At 40.1% G+C, this 21,944-nt stretch overlaps 1 protein-coding gene across 1 annotated transcript; it reads left to right on the top strand.

Moving 5' to 3' along the window:
* The first annotated feature begins 471 nt into the window (after positions 1–471).
* Positions 472–15,258, top strand: LOC103249192 (rab effector MyRIP-like). The gene is made up of 6 exons (XM_021718931.1): positions 472–493; positions 1,523–1,755; positions 5,794–5,898; positions 6,011–6,071; positions 7,744–7,862; positions 13,017–15,258. The coding sequence occupies exons 1-6, from the start codon at positions 472–474 to the stop codon at positions 13,047–13,049; spliced, it is 573 nt and encodes a 190-aa protein (XP_021574606.1). The 3' UTR covers positions 13,050–15,258.
* The last annotated feature ends 6,686 nt before the right edge of the window (positions 15,259–21,944 follow it).

Here is a 21,944-nt window from a genome sequence, read left to right as displayed (position 1 = left end):
GGGAAAGTTGTAAAAAGAGTATAATGAACTTAAAATTGCTCTGGTGTTCTCTCTCCCTCACTCACTCTTTCTCTCCCCACTCCCCTTAATTTTTCTTACTCTCTGAAGGGAAGTTTTTCAACTTCAGACATTTTGAGATACATTTTTGAATAATTTCTTCATTCAAATATCTTTGAAATATTCATCATTTCATTCATATGATAAACAATAAAGAACCATTTCTTGTTTTGAAAACAAAAAATGAATGGCTATAATTAAATTGTGAAGAACTTTTAGAAAGTATGGCAGTTTCTCGCAGACATTTGATTCATGGCCCATATGTGATTAGTGAATCACTTGATGTGACATCTCTGTCAGTCACTACTGAAAGTGCCCACAGCCCAACTAATTACTCCTGGTGAAAGTGCACAGTCAGGTTTGCCTTCATCAAACCTGCACTTGTCTTTGCTTCACTTTGAAATGTTTGGCAAAATGGCCAGTATAATGAAGCTGAGTGAGTCATGCCAAGGAATTGACAGAGTAGGAACAATTCTTTCCCTCACCAATTCAGCACTACTCAGTCAAAAGATGTGCCTGCCTTGTGCGCCTAAGTTCTCGACTTGTCCTCAACTCTATTTTTAACTCAAGTTACAGAAACGGCTCAAGTCCTAGCCATGTATTTCATTCAAATCAATTCTAGATTGCTTGTACTTTATATACGTTGATTGAACCTGAAGAACCTTTCTTTAATCAATTACCTTCCTTAGATACATCTCATTCACTGTGTTGTTGACTGTTTCATTGCATTATTGATGAGGCAGAGGGGGCATTTGTTTTCATTCACCCTGGCTCACATCCCTTGATCTGAATTATTTCAAAGATTTTACTTTCTGTTTGCTCACTTTTATGGGAATCATCTTATAAACTCATAATTCAAGACTTTTCTTTCTTTAGTTCAAAGTACTTCCTTTATTTGATTTGCTCTCTTATTTTCAATCGCTCTTTTAAAATTGTCTTAATTAATAGATAAACAGATTTTTCATGCTTGTTTTAACATTATTCTATTTTCTATGAAATAAAGGATTTTCCTACTACAAATGTTGAGTTCATTTTAATTTCCTTAACCTGTTTCAAGCAAGCAGAATGTAATTAATAAGAGAGAATTCACTCAAAATTTGTAATTATTTTAAATTAATTTCACCTCTTTCATGTTTTCTGAATTTTTCTCAATTACTAAATGCCAATTGAAAATTTTATTGAAAAACTCATCATGTTCCTTCTTAATATCAGTTTTTATCATCACTGGGCCAATTTACAGTTTACATAACTAGTGTCATATATTTTGTATTTTTTACCAAAAGCAACTTACAAATTGCTTTTTCTTGTAGGAAAGTTGGGGGAAGACAGGGTATGGTTGACAGCAAGGGAATAGCAAGTTCTCACAGTACCATTTAAGTATGAAGAATGTTCATAAATCTTGTAAAAATAACATCTTTTTCCCCAATGTTGAGTCCAGTTTTCTCTCACTCCCCTAAATAACCAGGGTCCCCTAAAGAAACCCTAGTCAGTCCTGGGCCTGCAGACCTGAGCTTAAAGACAGTGCTCTCTCTGCAGGTGTACCTGGCAGCAGGCACTGTGTACGGACTGGAGAGCCAGCTGACTGAGCTGGAAGATGCCGCCCGCTGCATCCACAGTGGCACTGACGAGACCCAACTGGCAGATCTGGAGGACCAGGTGGCCACAGCTGCAGCCCAGGTCCACCATGCTGAACTCCAGGTGAGAACTCTCCTCTCTGCCCAGATGGGGGCCTTCAGGGTAAAAGAGGGAGCCCTGCCTTCAGCAAGAATCTCTTTAAAGCCATTGGACCTATCAGTTCCCATCACCTCCAGCATGTTTGCATGGATAGGGTCCTTCCAGGTAGATTCCACCAAATCCATTTAGGATGCATAGTTCTCTTTTCTCCCAAATTATAACCTTGATAATATATTGGACTTCCCTTAAATACCTTATGCTGGTTTCCTCTTTGACAAATTTCCTGGCCCATTTGTAGTTCTCCTTGCTATATAGGTTTCCATTTCACCCTAAGACTATCCTTCTCCAACCCTTATCATACTGTTGATTACTTATGTACTGCCACATTCCCCCATTATAGACTAAAAGCTCTATGAGGGCAGGACTATAACTGTGTAGCCTAACATGTAACTCCAGTGCCTTGTACAACACCTGACACAGATTTGGCACTCAATACAAAACTAAATGAATGATGAAATTGAAAGTGTAGATTTCTCAGACTGATATTTTGCATGAGAAACAGACAGGATTTAGATATGGCTATTTTATGAGTAGAAAAGATTTCTATACTCTGTAACTTTGTGAAGATGCCTCTTTACACTTTTCCTAGATATCCCCTTGGCCTTTGACTCTGTGAATCAAACTTGGTCATAGATTAAACCACTGATTCTCAAACTGGGTTCTGTGGACATATTCTCAGGGAACCATGATAATTTTTGTCTTTTAAAGAGGTCCATATGTTACTCAAGTTTGAGAGACACTGGTCTCTGCAGCATAAGTTCAGTGCAGACCCCTGGTTTACTAATATTTCTATACATCTTGCCCCTTAAAACAGATTCCTCGAGAGAACTGTGGTCAACAGAAACCACAGAGAGAGAAGGTGGCAATCTCAGGCAATAATTATTTTAAAAATAAATATTTTCATTTAAAAGAGTTAAAAATCACAATTCCTGACACCGTTAACCATGCTTGAGAATGAGAGGGCACAATTCTCCACTCTGTGAATGGGTTAATGTGGACTAGAAATGCTCTCATCAGACATGGCCCTGGTGACTATTACCAGTAAGAATGGTTGAAAAGCAACTCTCCTAAACCAAATATACTTTTTTACAAATTTCACCCAAGACTTAATCAATCTATTGTCAAAATTTTATAAAGTAGAATCAAATCATTCATTTCCTGGTACATTGAGCAGCAAATAATTCCTGTATGACATTTCAGGAAGTAACTTTTATGGGTGTTTGGGAAGGTTTTATTAGATAATTACTTATTCCTGCTTCCAAATTTTTCTGTGCTTAAATTGTTGGAGCCATGTTTTATGGCAGAAAACCCTGAAGTCCCAAATGTCCATTTTCCATGCATTTAAATGTACCTATTAAGTAATTATTCATTTTAAAATATTACAATAAGGTGATCATAGCCAATGTTCTGCGAGCCTTACTTTGTGCCAGAGATTGTGCTCAAGGTTTTTACCTCATTATTGTTTTTAATATTTTCAGCAACCTCCTATCGTGGCTACTGTTATTATTATTTTTTTCTCCCCCCTCCCTCCCCTCATTATTATTTTATATCTGAGGGAACCAAGGCTCCAAAAGGTTTAACCACTTGCCCAGGGTCAAACAGCTAGAAAGTGATAAAATCTGGATTTTAACCCAAATCTTTCTGAACTTGTGGCCCACATTAATACCAGTCTGTGCTGTGTGGTTTTCTGAAAATGTGTTGGTCCCACCCTCAGACATATATATACTTGCCTAAGAGTTCTTAATTTGCACAGGGGATTGATGACCCTGCCTTCAGCCTTGCGGATCCTCTCAACGGGACATTCAGAGATGTGGAGACTCTCTCCATACTGCTAGTTGCTGCCAGGTCTCTTCTGTCATCCAGCATCTAGTCTCACAGAGGTCTTCCTGCAGGATGGTAGAAGTAGATGTGCTAAATTGTGTTCTTGAATAAGGACAGATTCTAGATTCTGTCAACTTGGAGCATACCTTACCTTTGGGACTGCTACCTCTCAGGTATAAGGGAAGAATCTCCATTGTCCAGTACCAAAGGAGATTTCTGAGTGACTCATGGAACCATGTTCTAAGGGTGCTGTCCACTTCATCATGCAAAGTTGCCTCTGTGTGCATTCTTGGAGAAAATCTCTCTTAACTCTTATTATCAGGAGAAGTTGCTCTTTTGAGTACTTGGTTTTATTTTGTAGAAAGAGTTCTACACTGAGCTCTTGGCTCCCAGGAAACTCAGAACTGAAATGGTCCTCCTCTTTAAACTTGGCTCAGTGGGCATGCAGTCTTAGGAATGAAGTGGGACATAATTATACAAAGAGAAAACAAAACATAGGTGAAATCAGCCCTCAGTAGTCTCTTTCCTCTTTTTTTGTCCTATGGACTAAAACTTGAAATATTAACCCCTTCTTGTTCTAGAATCTGACAGTCAGCAAATCAGGAGGTCAGCAGCTTGCTTTCCCATTAACCTTGTCTCCTAGGGTCCTCTGAGCAAGCCTCTCCATCAAAACTGCCTCCAGGGAAAATTTGGGCATCTAATCCACACCAGTTGTGTATGGCTGATGAAAGCTTAGTCTGCAACTTTTCTCAGAGGCGTGTGCAATTTATTGGTCTATAAACGAAAAGAATGCAGCTCTCAATGGAAATTTGAGGAGTCAGAACAGAAAGGCATCTGGGGGCCAGAAGGAGCAGAATTCACAGTGGCGCCTTCTGGGGCTGGCTGCTAAGCATCTTCACTGGCATTCTGTCACCAGCTGCCACAGACTTGAGCTCCACCTACCTCCTTCTCCTCTTCTGACCAAGACTGCTATATCTCAAGCATAGGGGAAGCATCTCCAATTTTGCTAACCCTTCAGTCCATCTCTCTGTACCTCCTATAGCACCTATCCCAGTAGACTTTGTCCAAAGAAGCCCTGAATGGGTGACAGCAGAATTAGAATTTGTCGTGAGCAGCACAGAATTATGGAGGGAAAGGGGAGGCAATGGAGACCTCAGGAATGAAGCCCGCACACATTGGCCGCGGGCCTGCCTTCGGGTTACTGTTTGATGCCCCAGCAACACTCAGGATGTGCCGTCTCAGCAAGATCCCTGCCTCTCTGCTCGTCTCTGCTAGCCTTGTCCTGCCTCTCCCAGTGTCCCCCAGGCCAGGCCTTGGCAAATCCTCTAAGATTATGGCAATGTGGCAAGAGCATGGCCATTGACATTAGTTCCAAGCTTTGCCCAAGAGCAGCTATGAGATGGTGGATGTATCACTTATCCCTTTGAGCCACAGTTATTTCATACTTCCTAGAATTATTTTGTGGCATTAATGAGTTCGTATATTTAAAACACTTAGCATGGTGCCTGGCACATCATAATCCTCTTTTCTAAGAGCAGAAACAATGTCTTCTTATGCCTGGGGACAGGGGAGAACCAGGGTTCTCTCCAGGCACGAAGTAGGCTCTTTCTCTCTATTTCTACCCTCAGACTCTGCTGGATGGAAATCTGAGCTCTGTCTGGCTGTCCCATTTTACAAATGAGGAAACTGATATTCAGAGAGGGAAAGAGTTTCTCAAGGCCACTTGGCCTCTTGAACTGGGGCTGCTAGGCCTCCCTCCTAAAACCTGGTGCTGTGGTTTTGGATTTGTGGAGTTATGGAAGAAGGAAGCAGACCTACAAACTGTACTTGCCCTTCAAATATTGCCACTTACGACGCCTTCCCTGACCACTCCCCCTACTCCATACTAAGCTAGGTGGCTCTGGGCCAGGGTTCCCATAGTACCCTAGGCTTTCATTTATCCCTAGGCATGTGCTGACAGGGTTATTGACATACTCTAGAGCTACTTAACTAGAAATTTAAATTCATAAAAAAACGCCTGTGTTTCATCTTCATTAGACAGAGAAGTGTTTGGTAGAAGTTGAATGAATGAATGAGCATGCATCATAGCAGATTTGTTCCTTATAAATTCATAAACTGTTAACAAAGATTCTCTCCTTCTGTATTTTCTTCCTGCTGATCCTATCTTTCTGTTGCATGAAGATTTCTGATATTGAGAGCCGGATTTCAGCCCTGACCATTGCAGGATTAAACATAGCACCATGCGTGCACCTCACAAGAAAACGGGATCAGAAGCAAAGGAACCAGGTATGTTTGCCCCTCACTCCCTTTGTTGAAATGTTGCATGACCTGGAAATTTTAGGAGAGAAAATATCTTTAGCTTTGCAAAGGTATCTTGATCACTGTGTTCTGTTTGTAGGTACAAACTATAGACACATCAAGGCAGCAGAGGAGGAAATTGCCTGCTCCACCGGTGAAAGGTAAGCTTAAATTAAAACTACAAAGCTACCCAAAAATTAAGCCTGAAACACATACTTCGAAGAACTCAGAGATCTATGTTTGAGGACCAGATCCAGTGAAGAGTTCTCACCCAGAATTGCTCTTGACTATCTTGATTTAGGTCCCCCAAAAGCAAACCCTGGGACAAGGATGGGCGTGTCAGTAGTTTATTTGGGAAATGATTCTAGGAAGCACTGGCAGGGGAAAAGAGAAATTTGATCCAGGGAAGGAAATTAAGCCAATACAGGGCACTTTAATTAGTAGGTTACTTTTTTGGACAAAGAAGGCTAAATCCTCCTGAGGGCCTCTGGGAAATAGTGTTGACTGCAACTGAGTTTCCTGCCCAAAGGGCAGGAAGAAAGGGTACTTGTCCTTAAACTTCCATTCCTCAGTGACTGAGGGTTGCTTCTGAGGGCATTAACTCCCTTTGCTTTTGATTTTTCCCATGCATGAGCAAGAGAGAGTGGTGGTGCTTGCAGTAGGATCTGTTGGAATGTGCTAGAATGGTGACTATCAGGGAGAAGTGGTCAGACCACCAGAAGTATCTGCCACAGTGTCCAAACTAAAAGAGATCCCAGCATTGCCAGTCATGTCACCTCTGCCCAGTGGACATTTTCAACAATTTTCCTGGGTTCAGAAGCCACACAATGTTGATGTCAAATTAGAAACTTAGATTACAAATTAGAGGAGTAGAGAGTCAGAAGATGTGCATTTGAGCCTAGGCTTTGCTATTCATCAAAAACACCTACTGAATGCTTGCTTTATATTCCACAAAGCCCTATACGAATAAAATTTATCACAAGTTCACATTGCTTTATTTGAAACCTTTGGGTCCATTTGTGTTTCATAACTTCTTGGGCGTTAGAAAGGTAATATACAGTACATGTATTGCATATTTCTTATCATCCCCCATGGCATCCAAGTGGCATGTGGTCATCGAACACATTAATATCCTTGCAGCAGAGCATGAGAACATTCCCACTTGGTGAGATGGACAAGGACCTTAAACAGTCACATGTCAGTTCAGGTCCGGTTTTGCGATCAGATGAGTTTGGCTCTAAAGTTATAAAAATTTGCAGGTTGTAGAGCCTTTTATTACTTCGGGATTGCAAATACGAATCTATGTGCTCGCCGGGCCCAGGGGCTCAAGCCTGTAATCCCAGCACTTTGGGAGGCAGAGGTGGGAGGATTGCCTGAGCCCACGGGTTTGAGACCAGCCTGGGCAACTGGCGAGACCTCATCTCTACAATGAATCAAAAATTAGCTGGGCATGGTAGCATGCACTTGTAGTTCCAACTACTTGGAAGGCTGAGGCGGAAGGATCGCTGGAGCCCAGGAGGTCGACGCAGGGGTGGCCATGAGCATGCCACTATACTCCAGCCTGCACGGTGGAGTGAGTCTCCAACGCAAAAAAAAAAAAAGAATCTATGGGCTCTATTAGGTTGTTTTCAAGCTATCTTTTCCAAGATGCCTTGACTTATTCGGTCCATTATAAAAAATAAACACAAAATAAAAGATTCCATGTTCAAATACACAGTAAAGGAATGAGATGCCAAGTCTAGAGCAAAAATCTGGGCAATCTGGTCACCTGGTCTCTTTCCTTAAGAATCAGTCCACCTTCTGGGTAACACATTCCCATTTATTTCCTTTTAGCTGAAAACACTGAGGCATCTTCAGTGAACACCATTAAAACATTTAATCGCAACTTCATTCTCCAAGGCTCCTCGACAAATAGGGCTAAAGAAAGGAAAAGCACCACCAAGGATTTGATGGTAAATGTCATTTGTGTCTTAATGCTCATCATTTTTCATGTTGATGGTACCTCCATTCTTCAGTCTTTCCTTCTGTAGTTTGTTTCCCCATGAGAGTCCCAAGAAGCATCCTTCCTCATGGTCTCATGGTTTATCAGACTTGGTGGGGGGCTGCAGGAGGAGGGTGGTCTAAGAGAGGTGAATAACATTCTGCCTGGTATTGGTAACTTTTAAAATATGTGAGTATATCCTCTCAACTATCTCTTCAGCTCCTTGTAAAAACCAGGTCTGACATAAAAGAAATAAAATATCTATACAGAGGTGTAAGGTCTGTTGAGATGTACGAGTTTTTGTTCCTTTTTCAATTCATATTCACTCTTCCTTAAGTTTCTTGTTAGCCATCGATGCTGTGTTCCTTTAAAAAAAAAATCGACAGCTACCCCTAAATGTGGTAAAGGAAAGGGCAGTTGATTATCTGCACAAACTCTAGAGCTCATAGAGAGGACAAATGTATGTTTGCTTTCCAACTAACATACGTGTCAGAATTTTGACAAATGCTTGATGCTGCTTACATAGGAAATGATGATCCAAAACAGCTGTCTCAGTGATACCAGTTATGCTGAGGACGTTTCTGGGCTGACAAGATTGAAGCAAGGACAAATTTATTTTGTTGCCTTTATGCACCATCCCTCTTCCTCCCCCTCATTGTCCCTCTCTCACGAGCACAGAAGTACTAGGTAATGGCATAATGGTGGACACATTCTTTCAAATTACAAATTACACTTTTAAGCACCATATGGCAACAGTGCTGCTTATTGCCTTTCCTTCATCAGCTGGCCATTAACCTTCGCCTTTCAAAGTCTCATCACCATTCTTCTGTTGTTTCAAAAGCTGAAAAGATCCATTACCATACTAAAAGGGCAGACCACTACTATAAGTAAGGAATCGGTTATAAATAAGATAGTTAAAAATAAATTACTTTTCATGTGGTTGCCAGGGACTATGGGAAAGGGGAATAGGAAGAAGCTGCTTGAAGGGTAAAGAGTTTTACTTTGGAGTGATGGGAATGTATTGAAACTAGATAAAGGTATTGATTGCACAGCCTTGTAAAGGTACTAAATGCCACTGAATTGTTCATTTTAAAATGCTTAATTTTATATTATGTGGATCTCACCTCAACAATATTTTTTTTAATAAAAATAACCTCTCTTAAAGTAGCACAGAAAAGTTAAAATGAAATAATGGAAAATATTTACTAAACACATTTTTTTTAAAGGGCAGAAATATTACTTTCTTTTTTTAATTCAGGGGGTGCGTGCACAGGTAACTACATAGGTTTATTGTGGATGGTGAGGTTTGGGCTTTTAGTGAACCCATCACCCAAATAGTGAGCATGAACATGATACCCAATAGGTAGTTTTTCAATCCTCTCTCCTCCTTTCCTCCTTCCTATAAGAGTTTCCAGTGTCTATTGTTTTCATCTTTATGACTGTGTGTACCCAATGTTTAGTTCCTTCTTATAGGTGAGAACATGCAGTATTCGGTTTTATGTTTCTGTGTTAATTTGCTTAGAATAATGGCCCCTAGCTGCATCTATGTTGCTGCAAAGTGCATGATTTCATTCTTTTCTATGGCTGCATAGTATTCCATGGTATACGTTTACCACATTTTCTTTATCCAGCCTGCTGTTTATGGGCACCTAGGTTGATTCCATATCTTTGCTGTTATGAAGAGTGCTGCAATAAACACACGAGTGCAGGTGTCTTTTGGTAGAATGATTTATGTTCCTTTGGGTATTTATCCAATAATCGGACTGTTGTGTTGAGTAGTAAATCTATTTTTAGTCCTTTGAGAAATTTCCAAACTGCTTTCCAGAGAGGCTGAACTAGTTTACATTTCCACCAGCAGTGTATAAACATTTTCTTATCTCTGCAACCTCATCAGCATATGTTGTTTTTTGACTTTTTAATAATAGCCATTCTGACTGGTATCTCATTGTGGTTTTCATTTGCATTCCTCTGATGACTAGTGATGTTCAGCATTTTACATATTTTTTTGGCTGCTTGTATGTCTCCTTTTGAGAAGTGTCTGTTTGTGACCTTTGCCCACTTTTTCATGGAACTTTTTTTTCTTGTCGATTTGTTTATGAAGTAAGTTCCTCTTAGATTCTAGATATTAGCCCTTGATTGAATACATAGCTTGCAAATGCTTTCTCCCATTCTATGTGTTGTCTGTTTACTCTGTTGATAGGTTTTTGTTTGTTTATTTGTTTGGACTGTGTAGAAAATCTTTAGTTTAATTAGGTTCCACTTGTCAATTTTGGTTTTCTACAAGAAATATTACTTTCAGACAAAAGAGAACTCAAGACAAGAAGCACTGACAGAAAACAAGAAGGAAGGATGTTTTGATTTTGATAAAATAAAGTAGTTAAGTCATGAGCCTTTCTTGATTTGCCAGACAATGGAGCAACACAATTTATGGTACAATGGTTGGTAACTTTAAAACTCCCATATCAACTTTTGATGCCCATCAATTTCACCATAAATACTTACAAATTACAGAACTGAAGAGTGTAATTATCAAGCTTTAATTAAGATGTTTATCTAACTTTACAGATCATTAACTTTTTTTCTAATTATCAATGAGCTACTTATAAAAATTGATTTTATACCAACTCACAAAACAAACCTCAATAAACTCCAAAAAGTAGAGAGTATAAAACTATCATATGTGACCGCAATGCCGAACATAATCTAAAGCAATGCTGTCTAATAGAACTTCGTGTAATGACGGAAATATTCCATATCTACAGTGCCTAATACAGTAGCTACTAGCCACAAGTGACTATTGAGCACTTAAAATGTGGCTACTGCATTGGAGAAACTGATTTTTTAATTTTTTTTTTTTTTTTGGTTAATCGAAATGTAAATAGTCATATATTGCTAATGGCTACCATATTGGGCAGGGCAAATCTAGAAAATTAGAAAAAATTTAAAACAACCAGAAACACTACCTCGACATTAAAACGTAAAACAACCAGAAACCCTACCTCGAAGTTAAAAAGCATTTGCACCCACATACCCAGCTATGTATGCTTGCACATACACATGCACCCTCTCACACACACACTATTGAATTAAAGAGAAAAGCAAACCCACAGAGCACTTAGAAAATGAAGACCGTACATATATCAAAGCAAATAGGATACATATCAAACTACACTGAGTCAAACTCATAGTATTAAATGTGTTCTTCCTTGTTAAAGAAGGAAGAAGCAAAACAAATAAACTAGACGTTAAATTCCAGACATCAAAGATAAACACAGAAACCAATTAAGACCACAAGACTATAGAAATGATCATAAATCCAGAATTTGATTACTTGGAAAAAATAAAAATTTTCTGTAAGGAACAGACTACCAATCCCGGCACTTTAGGAGGCTGAGGCAGGAGGATCACGTGAGGCCAGGGGTTCGAGGCCAGCCTGAGCAATATAGAGAGATATCATCTCTACCAAAAAAAATGTTTTAGCCGGGCTCGGTGGCTCAGCCTGTAATCCCACGCCTTTGGGAGGCTGAGGTGAGTGGATTGCCTGAGTCCACAGGTTCGAGACCCGCCTTGGCAACTTGGCAAGACCTCATCTCTACAATAAATCTAAAATCAGCCGGGCGTGGTAGCGTGCACCTGTAGTTCCAGCTACTTGGAAGGCTGAGGCGGAGGGATCACCGGAGCCCAGCAGGTCGAGGCTGCGGTGGCCGGGACCGGCTACTGCACTCCAGTCTGGGCAACAGAGTGAGACTCCAACTCAAAAAAAAAAAATGTTTTTAATTATCTGAGCATAGTGGTGTGTGCTTGTAAACCCAGCTACTGGAAAGGCTGAATCCAGGAGTTCGAGGCTGCAGTGAGCTATGATTGTACCACTGCACTCCAGCCTGAACAACAGAGTGAGACCTTGTCTCAAAAAAAAAATAATAATTAAGGAACAGTTAATTCTCATGCTGTATAAAATATTCCAGATCGTTAAAAAATTGAAAACTAAAAGATTCAAGTTGTGAAGCTATCATAACCCCAACTATTGAAGGCTGATGGGCTGGTAAGTGTGTACACATGCTCTGTGCCTACTCACATGCAAGCATGCACAGACACACAACCATACACCAATTGTACTTCCTCAGAGAGATGAAGAATATAAAATAAAATAGTTGCAAATTAAACACAGCAGTACATTAAATAATAAATTACAGGTTGATTTTGTGGGAATGCATGGATACCTTAAACACAGTGCTATTGATTAATAAATCACATTAATATTTCAATAAGAAAAGTCATTTCATCCTAAATTAATTTACAGCTTGTTCTAATTTTTATAAAAATCTCAGTGGGATCTTCTTTGAATTTAAGTTAATATAATAATAAATCAGAAAGACTAGTCAAAAACATTTTGCAAAATTACAGATATTTTCTTCCCAGATGTTAAATTTAAAAGCTGTAAAGAAACTGATGATTAATGGAATAGACTAGAAATAGGAATAGATAACAGGCACATAGGCTGGGCTCGGTGGCTCAGCCTGTAATCCTGGCACTGTGGGTGGCCAAGGCGAGTGGATTGCCTGAGCCCGTGGGTTCAAGACCAGCCCAGGTAACTTGGCGAGACCTGGTCTCTACAAAAATTTTTTTTTTTAAATTAGCCGGGTGTGGTAGCACACACCTGTAGTTCCCACTATTTGAAAGGCTGAGGCAGAAGGATCCGGAGCCCAGTAAGTCAGAGATAGGGTGGCCGTGAATGTGCCACTGTACTCCAGCCTGGGCGACAGAGTGAGACTCCAACTCAATAAAAAAGAAAATAAAAGAAAATGTGTTATACAATCTTTCTAAAAGCATTAGAAACCAGTAAATAAGGCATGGATTGTTTAAACAAACAAACAAACAAAAAACTATGCTTAGAAAATTGGCCATTGGAGTGGTAGCAGGAAAGAAAGCAATTTAAGTAATTACCTTATTAAATTTCAGATAGATTAAGACATATGTGTTAAAAAGTGACACCACCTTTTAATATTAAACCAGTCAATGAGCATGAGTGGCTTTTGATCTAAAAGGCACTAAACATTATTTTTAATTGCCTCTTCTCACACTTAGAAAGTGTCTGATGAGAGTGTGCTTCAATATCTCACTTCAGGAGCCAGCTCTGGAGTCAGCTGTGATGTATTGACGCCATGGAACTCTACTGCCAGTGATCCACTGCCTCCGGCCGTACACGACAGTGCCTTGACCCAACAGCCATCAAGTACTGTACGGATTTCCACCTGAGGAGAAGGCCTGGGGAGGTGCCAGTGCCCCACTGCATAGGGCTGTCCTGATACCTCACCCAGAAAGCAGTCTCAGACTTCAGCATTGTGGTCTTGCCCACTCTCTGCCTTAGGCTCTCAGGGGAATCCAAGACAGAAAACCAGGACGCTGGCTTCCAACAGCAGAGCTCCATGTTCAAAGGATGCATCATTTCCTTATTCGCTTTGCTACTGTGTGTTCACTTTAAGATCTTTTTTTTTTTTGTATCCCTTTGATTCAACTAGAATTCCATATCAACAATTTGTCCAAAGGAAAATTGTTGGAGGGGAGTGGAGGGAAGGAAGATGGGGATTATTACTTAATTTCCATTAATGCTTATTAATTCTTCACAAGCATCTTTGTCTTACAAATGCTAAACGAAAAGAGAGTCCCTCCAGTTAGTGCTAGGGACAGTCTTATTTGGGAACCACTTAACCATCAAGCCTGCAAATCTCTCTTCAGTCACTTCCTTCCTGCTAAGCTCTTAGCCCACCATACTACCAGTCATTCCCATTGCTTTGCAGTCACAAGCCACCAGATGGAAAGCTCTGATTCACTCATGCCATGCCCAAGTATATCTGCAACAACATCTTGTTAAGAGTTTAGGGTTCTTCCATGGGCTTACTGAGAACTTCCCCACTCTGAAAGGGAGAGGGGCTTCAGAAAAGCCACCATTGGCTCAGCATTAGGGCACTGTCCTGCAGAATAAAACCACATGAGAAAAACATTTTTGTGGGTACACATGTGAATATTTATTCATAATGAGAAATTATATCATACTACAAAATTTTAAGAGCTCATACCAAAAAATCACAGAAAATTTTAAAATAACATATTTGTTAAATTAACTGCCTGGCATTACATGAGAAAATTTTTGTCCTCCAAAATCTATTTCCCAATAAGTATTCATCAAAGTAGCAAAATGACCTTAATGATAAAGATAATTAGGGAATAGCCTTAGATAACTCACAGGTATGAAAAAAACAAGGGACAAACTGCATTTAATGGACATAAGCGTTGACACTGACTCCACATCTGTGGTCTGTTTGGACCTGTCTCAAATGCATAACTATGGAAAGTGTGTTTATAAAAGCAAGTGGACTAGATTTCACTCAATTAATTGAATGCTAACTTTTTTTTTCAAATGTTTGCTCTGAATCTAAGGCAGAAAGTAAAAGATGGAAGGTAAGAGAACAGTATGGTTAATGTGTACTAAGTGCCTGCTCTGAAGGAGGCAATGTTCTTCCCATTTTAATCCATATAGCAACCTAATCCAGTAGGTATTCCCATTTTTCAGATTTGGTTACTGAGGGCCAGAGATATTAATTTGCCAAAGCCACACCTTTAAGCTAATTGTAATTGGAATGCCTCACAAAAGCCTGTGTTGTTTTCAACTTCTGTGTTCTTTTGCTGCTACATGCATTTTCAGACCTGATTTGCTGCCAATTTTTGTGCCATTATCCACTCATGATGGGGGTCTACGTATCTTCCAATAATATTCCTTGCTGATGCTGTGTATGTGTTATCCAACAGAAATAACTCCTTTGAAATAAGTAAATTTTTGGCTTTTTGTTCTGTTGGTGTGATTCAAAGCAAAACACATTTTAAAAACACAACAAAAAAAGATCTGACTTCCAAATAGAATGTTTTTCTTAAGAGGCATGAAAAGCAACTATTGTTGTGTTACAGTGTTAAAATATTCCATTTTCTTTGACAAAATGTGTACTGTGTAAGCCTTGCAAAAAAGAAAAAAAAAAAGAAGAAGCCTGCTCTGTGGCATTTGAATTTTTATAAAGGTCTCCTTGTGCCAAATAAGTGCAAAGATTTAATTTACTATTAAAAACCATAAGCATATGTTATAGTTCCAGAAAAATTATTTTGTCATCAAGTGATTTTGATCTTTAGTGTCAATATTTATATTTAGATTAATTTTTATAAATGAAAATATTTTAATGGTTTAAGAAAATGAGGACAATAGGATAATAGCTTTGATGACTTCTGAAAGTTATGCTTCCCTTCCTATTATATGCACATTGCCAAGAATTACTGTCAAGAGAAATGATAAAGAAGTAAAAGTCATTTATGAAAATAAAGTTTGTGTGTGTGTGTGATTTTTTGGCTAGGGGAAACTAGGAATGAATAGGGGAATCAGGAAGGAAGTCATGTGGCTAGTTACTAGGGTGGGGGGTGGGGAGGAATTTAAAGCCTTACTTTTAGTTGAACCTCTCACTCCTCCATTTCCAGTTCTCATGACAACAGAATTTCCCAGAGACAATTTCCACCCAAGTGGTCATACAAGTAAGGTCAGCAATTCTCAAAAAGAGGTGCAATGTGATTTTGTCCCCCGGCAGACATTTGACAATGTCTGGAGACTTTTTTTTTATTGTATTTTTATAATAGAAACAAGGTCTTGCTATATTGCCCAGGTTAGTCTCGAACTCCTGGGCTCAAGCAATTCTCCCACCTCAGCCTCCCAAAGTGATGAGATTGCAGGCATTAGCCTCTACACCTGACCTGGAGACATTTTCTATTGAAACAGCTATAAGTCTGCTTCTATTAGCATCTAGTGGGCAAAGACCAGGGATACTGCTAAACACCCTACAGTGTACAGGATAGCCCCTGTCTTAGTCCATTTTGCCTTGCTATAACAAAGTTCCACAGACTGGATAATTTATAAAGGAAAAAAAAATGTATGTCCTGGAGGCTGAGAAGTCCAAAGTTAAGGACCTGCATCTGGTGAGGGCTTTCTTGCTGCATCATCCCTTGGCAGAAGGCAAAAGGGCAAGAGAGCATGTGTGAGACAGGGCAAGAGAGGGCTGAATTTGTTTTTATAACAAACCTAGTTTCAGTAGTGAACCCACTCCTGTGATAACAACATTAATCCTTTCATGAGGACAGAGCCCTCATGACCTAATCACCTCTTAAAGGTCTTATCTTTCAATACTATTGCATTGGGGATGAAGTTGCCAACACATAAATTTTGAGGGACACATTCAGACGATGGCAACCCTCCATGATGAGGAATTATCTAACCCAAAATGACCATAGTACTAAGGCTGGGATCCCTGAATTAGATCCTAGAGAAAAGCCTAGACATCAGTGGAGAAGTCCTTGCTGATCTCCATGGGATTGCGTAGCTAAGCAAGAAACAGGACAGAGAACAGTGACACGCCCAGTCTCTTGCAGGTTCGGTCATGCAAGAGGTTGTTGCACCTCTGAGGCTGCCATGCCCAGAACTCTCCAACCAGACACTGGCCCTTGTCATCCCCAAATAGGAATAAGAACCCTCCACTAACCTGAAATAAATGAATGTATGAAAATACTAACAGAAGCCAAGAACCTTTTCTGCCTGGCAACCTGATGTAGTAGTACCTCCAACATGAGTGCACATCAGAATTATCCATAGGGCTTGTTGAAACACATATCACTGGGCTCCACCTCATTGCTTCTCATTTGTATTTCAAACAAACTCTCAACTAATGCTGATACTGTTTATCCAGGGACCACACATTTAGAGCCTCCAACCTAGCAGCAAGGGAAAGGGAACCAGCTTGCTTTAAGACACTTCACCTGGACCTGGGATACTCCAGATCCAGTGAAAACAATGACGGTAGTGAACTTCTCTCTCCTGTATATGAGGTCCACTCATTCTATTCCTCATATCACATAAGGAAGCTGATACTTAGAGAAGCTAGGGAGTTGGGGAGCTGGGATTTAAATGAAGCTCCATCAGACTCTAGAGCTCAGCCCATTCCCCCTCGTACAAGAGAACTGGCCATCTCTAACTGCACTGCTAGGCAATGAGGAAATTAGAGAGCATGTCCTTCACTGAGCAACAGCCCAACAAACACTACATCTGTACTCTTTCCCCCACATAATTCAGGTAATAGTTCACTCAGATAACTTCCAGAATAGTGTTTAGGTATGCAGTGAACCATAACTGACAGTGTCATGTGACACACAAAGCAAAAAAACAAAAACAAAACTTTGAAAGTATGGAGTAAGTTGAGATCATTCACTTATGAAAACTCATGCTGCAGACATTACCGCTGACCAGCAGCGTGGTGTGGAGGTGCACGCAGAGCATGTGGGTCCTGCCCACTCACAGGCAGCTTGTCAGAGGAAGACAGGTGACGGGAAACAGGAATCCATCAAGCACAAGGGATTCTGGATCACCTAGATTTGTGGTTCAAATCAGAGGGCCAAGAAAAAGCTTGGGAAAACAGCCCATTTGGTGAGAAAGAGGGAGGAAGGGCAATCTGATCACTAAAACCCTGTCACGTGCCAGGCACTGCTGAGTCCTTATACCATACATCAATTAACCTTTACAGCAACTTTCAAAGGGAGGTCACAGCAACTTCATTTTACACCCAAGAAAATTGAGGCCTCAAATGGAACCAGTGAATAGCACAGCATTTTCCAAAACAAAGTTTCCCTGAACAGATAGTAAGGTTACATCACATCTGATTGAAATGAAACTTTTCTTAATTTAGCGTATTATAAAGAAAATGCCAGCTGAGCACAGTGGCTCCGAGCACTTTGGGAGACCACATGGGAGGATCGTTTGAGGCCAGAAGTTCCAGACCAGCCTGTGTGACATAATAAAAGCCCATTTCTACAAAAATAAAAATAACTAGCCAAGTGCGGTGGCATGTGCCTGTAGTCCCAGCTACTAGTGGGGCTGGGGGGCTGGGGGTGAAGTTGGTGAAGCAGGAGAATCGCGTGAATCTAGGAGTTCGAGGTTAAGTAAGCCAGGCTGCATTCCAGCCTGGGTGACAGAGTGAGGACTATGTCTTAGAAAAAAAAGTATAGGTTTATTAAAACAAAACAAAGTTATAGTGACTGTCTCCAAAAAGGAGCACTGGGTAGTGACAACAACTCCCTCCTTGATCAAACTAGTCAGGCTCTCCTGAGTCCTTTCTTGAGCAAGCCTCATCCTTAGCAAGTCAGTTTGGGGAAAAGCCTTCCACTCTTTTTGGGGGGGGGTGTGGGGAGGTCAGGGTCTCACTCTGTCACCCAGGTTGGAGTGTAGTGGCATGATCACAGCTCACCACAGCCTTGAACTCCTGGGCTTAGGTGATCCTTCCACCTCAGCCTCCCAAGTAGCTGGGGCTATGACCTCACACTGTGTCACCCAGGCTGGTCTCAAATCCCTGGCCTCAAGCAACCCCAAAGTGTTGGGATTATAGGTGCGAGCTACCAGAACTGGCCAAGAATCCCTCCACTCTTGATATCAAATTAAGTTCCTCTTCCCCTCATTCTTGCTATCTACTCAAGTCCTCTTAGTAACTTTTTATCCACTGATTCTTTTTATTCACTGATTCCCCCATCCTGTTCATGGGCTATAAATCTCTAGCTACCCTTGCTATTTTCAGAGTTGAGTTCGGTTATATATTGAACTCTCTCTTTCCTACTGCAGTTGCTCTAATAGAACCTGTCTTGCCATCTGTAACAGGTGTTCACTATAATTTCTCTCTAATAGTGGCTTGAGGCTAAAGGAAAATTTGTCACTATGGACTTTTTGTACCATTTAAATTTTGTCTCATAGGAATATATTGCCTATTAAAAATAAACAGGAAAAGGAAAAAGAAAAGTTATTAATCCTCAAACAACAACCTATGAAGAACTGAGTAAATATACAGCAGCTTCAACCATTAAAGTATCTGTTCTTTTTTTTTTAAGTTGGACTCTCACTCCGTTGCCCAGGCTGGAGAGCAGCGGCACACTCACAGCCACTCCAGCAATGACCTGCTGGGCTCCGGCTATCCTTCCACCTCAGCCTTCCAAGTAGCCAGAACTACAGGCACGAGCTACCACACCAGGCTAATTTTTGATTTATTGTAGAGATAAGGTCTATCCAAGTTGCTCTGGCTGGTCTTGAACCCTCAGGCTCAGGCAATCCACCCGTCTCAGCCTCCCAAAGTGCCAGGATAACAGGCTGAGCCACCGAGCCCGGCCAAAGTATCTGTTCTTAAGAAATAAAAGCTGCATTACACTGAATGAGGAAGACACTATGTGCATGAACTAACTAGCATACTAACCACACATCATTTCTATCTGTAAAAGCAAGTCTTGTGAGGCTCTCAGAAAGACAATGTGTGGTTTTCCAAGTTATAATTTTTATATCTACTTTAGGGCAATACAAAAGCAAACAAAATTAATCTGTAATTGATGTACCTCGAATTGACTGACTCCTCACAATTTATCTGAATAAAATTAGCATGGGTTTGCAAGATTTTCATGCATGCACATGCACCCAGTCCTTCACAGCACCAAATTGGAATGCAGAGCTCCTTTTATGGAAATAAAACTAAGAGAGGGAGGATAATTAAAAGTCCTGGGAATATGGTAGGTGGAACTCATACTCACTCCTTCAGATCAATCAAAACTGTAGGTGTTCAGGCAGGCAAATAATTACACATACCTCCAAGTGGACAATCTTTAAATATTTGTTCTACATTTATTTAGCAGAAAGGCTGAGTTCCACAAAAGACAAAAACACAAAAGAAATGGGACCTGCTGGCAATATTCAGCTTCTCCTCTCTGTCCCAAGCAATTTGGCTTTGACCTTCCCTCTCTGGGGAAGAAAAAAAAAAGGCCTAGCCCACTTGTGAAGGCAGTATAGCAATAATCTAATGTTATTCTAGCATGCCATTAGTGACAGGGTTGAGGGTAGTTGGCAACCTGTCCTTACTACAAGTAGCTTTTTATTGTATTCCTCCTCACCATGATCAGGGCCTTCTTTGGGAGAAGTCTTGCTACATTATTTTTGCTAAATGGTTGTAATTCCTGTGATGGTTTAGTACTTTTTATGAGTGTGTATCCCAGAAACTTCCCTAGTTGATCTACCCTTGAATTTGGCTCTGCCAAATCAACAATTGAGTGACTTCATATTTCAAAAATGTAGTAGTGAATAGACATTGAATAAACCAAAAAACTCAGGTAATGTGGTACAGAGAAAAAGAACTAAATTAAAAGTCACAGACACTGGGATTTTATCTCAAGTTTCCAACTTGTATACCCAACTGTCTGCTAGACTACTGACTACAAGCTCTACCTATAAACATTAAGACTCAACAAGTCTATGCTATAACAGATAATCTATTTGGTCTTGGTACCCCTGCCCCCTTCCTAGCACAAAGTTTCAAATCCCTAGGAATTTTCTGAGTAACAGGAATGTTAATGATTATTCATAAGAAGTCTCTACTATTCCTGAATGTATGCTAGTGAAGTGATTCATGGTAGACCCTTAGATAGTTTCAAAGGTAAGTTTAGCCAAGCACTGATTAGAAAGTTGGAACTTATAGCTTCATCCCCAATATCTGTTAATAGAAAAATGACAAACCCTAAAATATTTTTAAAAGGTTTATTCAGAGCCAATATGGCCTGGAAGCACAGACCCAAGAGGTCCTGAGAAAGTGCACCTGAGATGGCTGGGTTGCACTTTGGTTTTATAGGTAGACAGGAATTGCAGGTAAAATCATAAATCAACACATGCAATGTACACATTGGTTCAGCCTGCAAAGGTGGGACAGCTTGAAGCAGGAGCTTTTAAATCATAGGTGGGTTTTAGGGATTCTTAAGTTGGCAATTCAATTGATAGAGTCAGGTTAGAAAATAAGGCACATTATATCAGGTTAATTAAAATTTTTTTAAAAAAACACCTTGTTTAATAATATTTTATGGCTTATAGGATTTGACTTATCCCTTGCCCAAGTCTTGTTTATAATTTGGTATCTTATTGTCACAAAGTCTGTCAGTCCTATGATCTCTATTTTAGCCTTAATGTTGGTCAGTTGTGCCTAAACTCCAAAAAGGAGAGGATGGAATGAAGTGTGTCCAACTTCCCTTCCAAGGGTCAATCAAACCCAATTTCAAAATGGTTAATTATTGATGCTTTCAGAAAGATCATTATAAAAAGGGGGAAAAGTGAGTTATTCATATCAAAATGGATTCACTAATGTCAATAGTCAAACCCTAACAATGGAACCAAAAGGTCATAAAGGCGGCCATAAAACATAAAGCCTGTGATGGGAACTATGCAAGGAATTCCTCAAAACTGCAGTTTTCCTGATAAGCTCCTTGCCCAAGAACATTTGCCTAACAATGGCTGTCTTCATTAATAAGTTATTGTCAACTACTGCAACAAGTTCCTGTAGTTAATGGTCTTTGTTTAAAAACAGCTTACATGGATTTCTCCTTTGTGTTTTTTTTTTTTATTATTTTTAATTTTGAAGATGTGAGATACAATTAAGGATTAGGTGTATAAATGTTCATTATGCAGGTACTCTTGTTGATGAGGTGTGCCCCCTCCTCCCCTGGCAGTTTCCCACTACTGCCAATCCTGCTCCCGCTCCCCTGGCAGTTTCTGACTATTGTCAATCTCTTTCTTATAGTATTATGATAATTGTTCAAGGTCCCCTTATGAGTGAGAGCACGTGGTACTCAGTTCTTTGTTTCTGTGATAGATCATTCAGTATTATCCCCAGCCCCCTTAGATGCACCTATGATCCATCAGAGCATACATGTGTTGGACTGCAATCTCCTCCTATTTCCAAATAAATTCCCTGCTTTGGAGAGTATGTCTCTCTGTTACTCATCTTATGTTGACAACTACCATTAGTGTGCCAGACACAGTACTGTTTGCTAAACATAAATAGCAAACAAGCTAACATTTAGATGACCAGGCACTTCAGATGGGGAAGATGAGAGATTAAAGAGAACAACATCAGTAGATTATGTGAAATCCTTTCCAGGCAGGCATTTCCTGGCCAGAATT

The sequence above is a fragment of the Carlito syrichta genome, unplaced genomic scaffold, assembly GCF_000164805.1.
Source record: "Carlito syrichta isolate Samal-C Ts95f unplaced genomic scaffold, Tarsius_syrichta-2.0.1 Scaffold38959, whole genome shotgun sequence".
Classification (NCBI taxonomy): Eukaryota; Metazoa; Chordata; class Mammalia; order Primates; family Tarsiidae; genus Carlito; species Carlito syrichta.
Note: the sequence above shows the minus strand (reverse complement) of the source record. Positions and strands in the feature narration are given on the sequence as shown.

What these genes read in the sequence shown, in the direction of transcription:
- LOC103249192 (XM_021718931.1), top strand. Translation starts at nt 472, where the DNA reads ATGGCCAGTATAATGAAGCTGA. An exon ending in TCCACCATGCTGAACTCCAG is followed by an intron (nt 1,756 to 5,793) that starts GTGAGAACTCTC and finishes TGTTGCATGAAG; the next exon opens with ATTTCTGATATTGAGAGCCG. An exon ending in ATCAGAAGCAAAGGAACCAG is followed by an intron (nt 5,899 to 6,010) that starts GTATGTTTGCCC and finishes TTCTGTTTGTAG; the next exon opens with GTACAAACTATAGACACATC.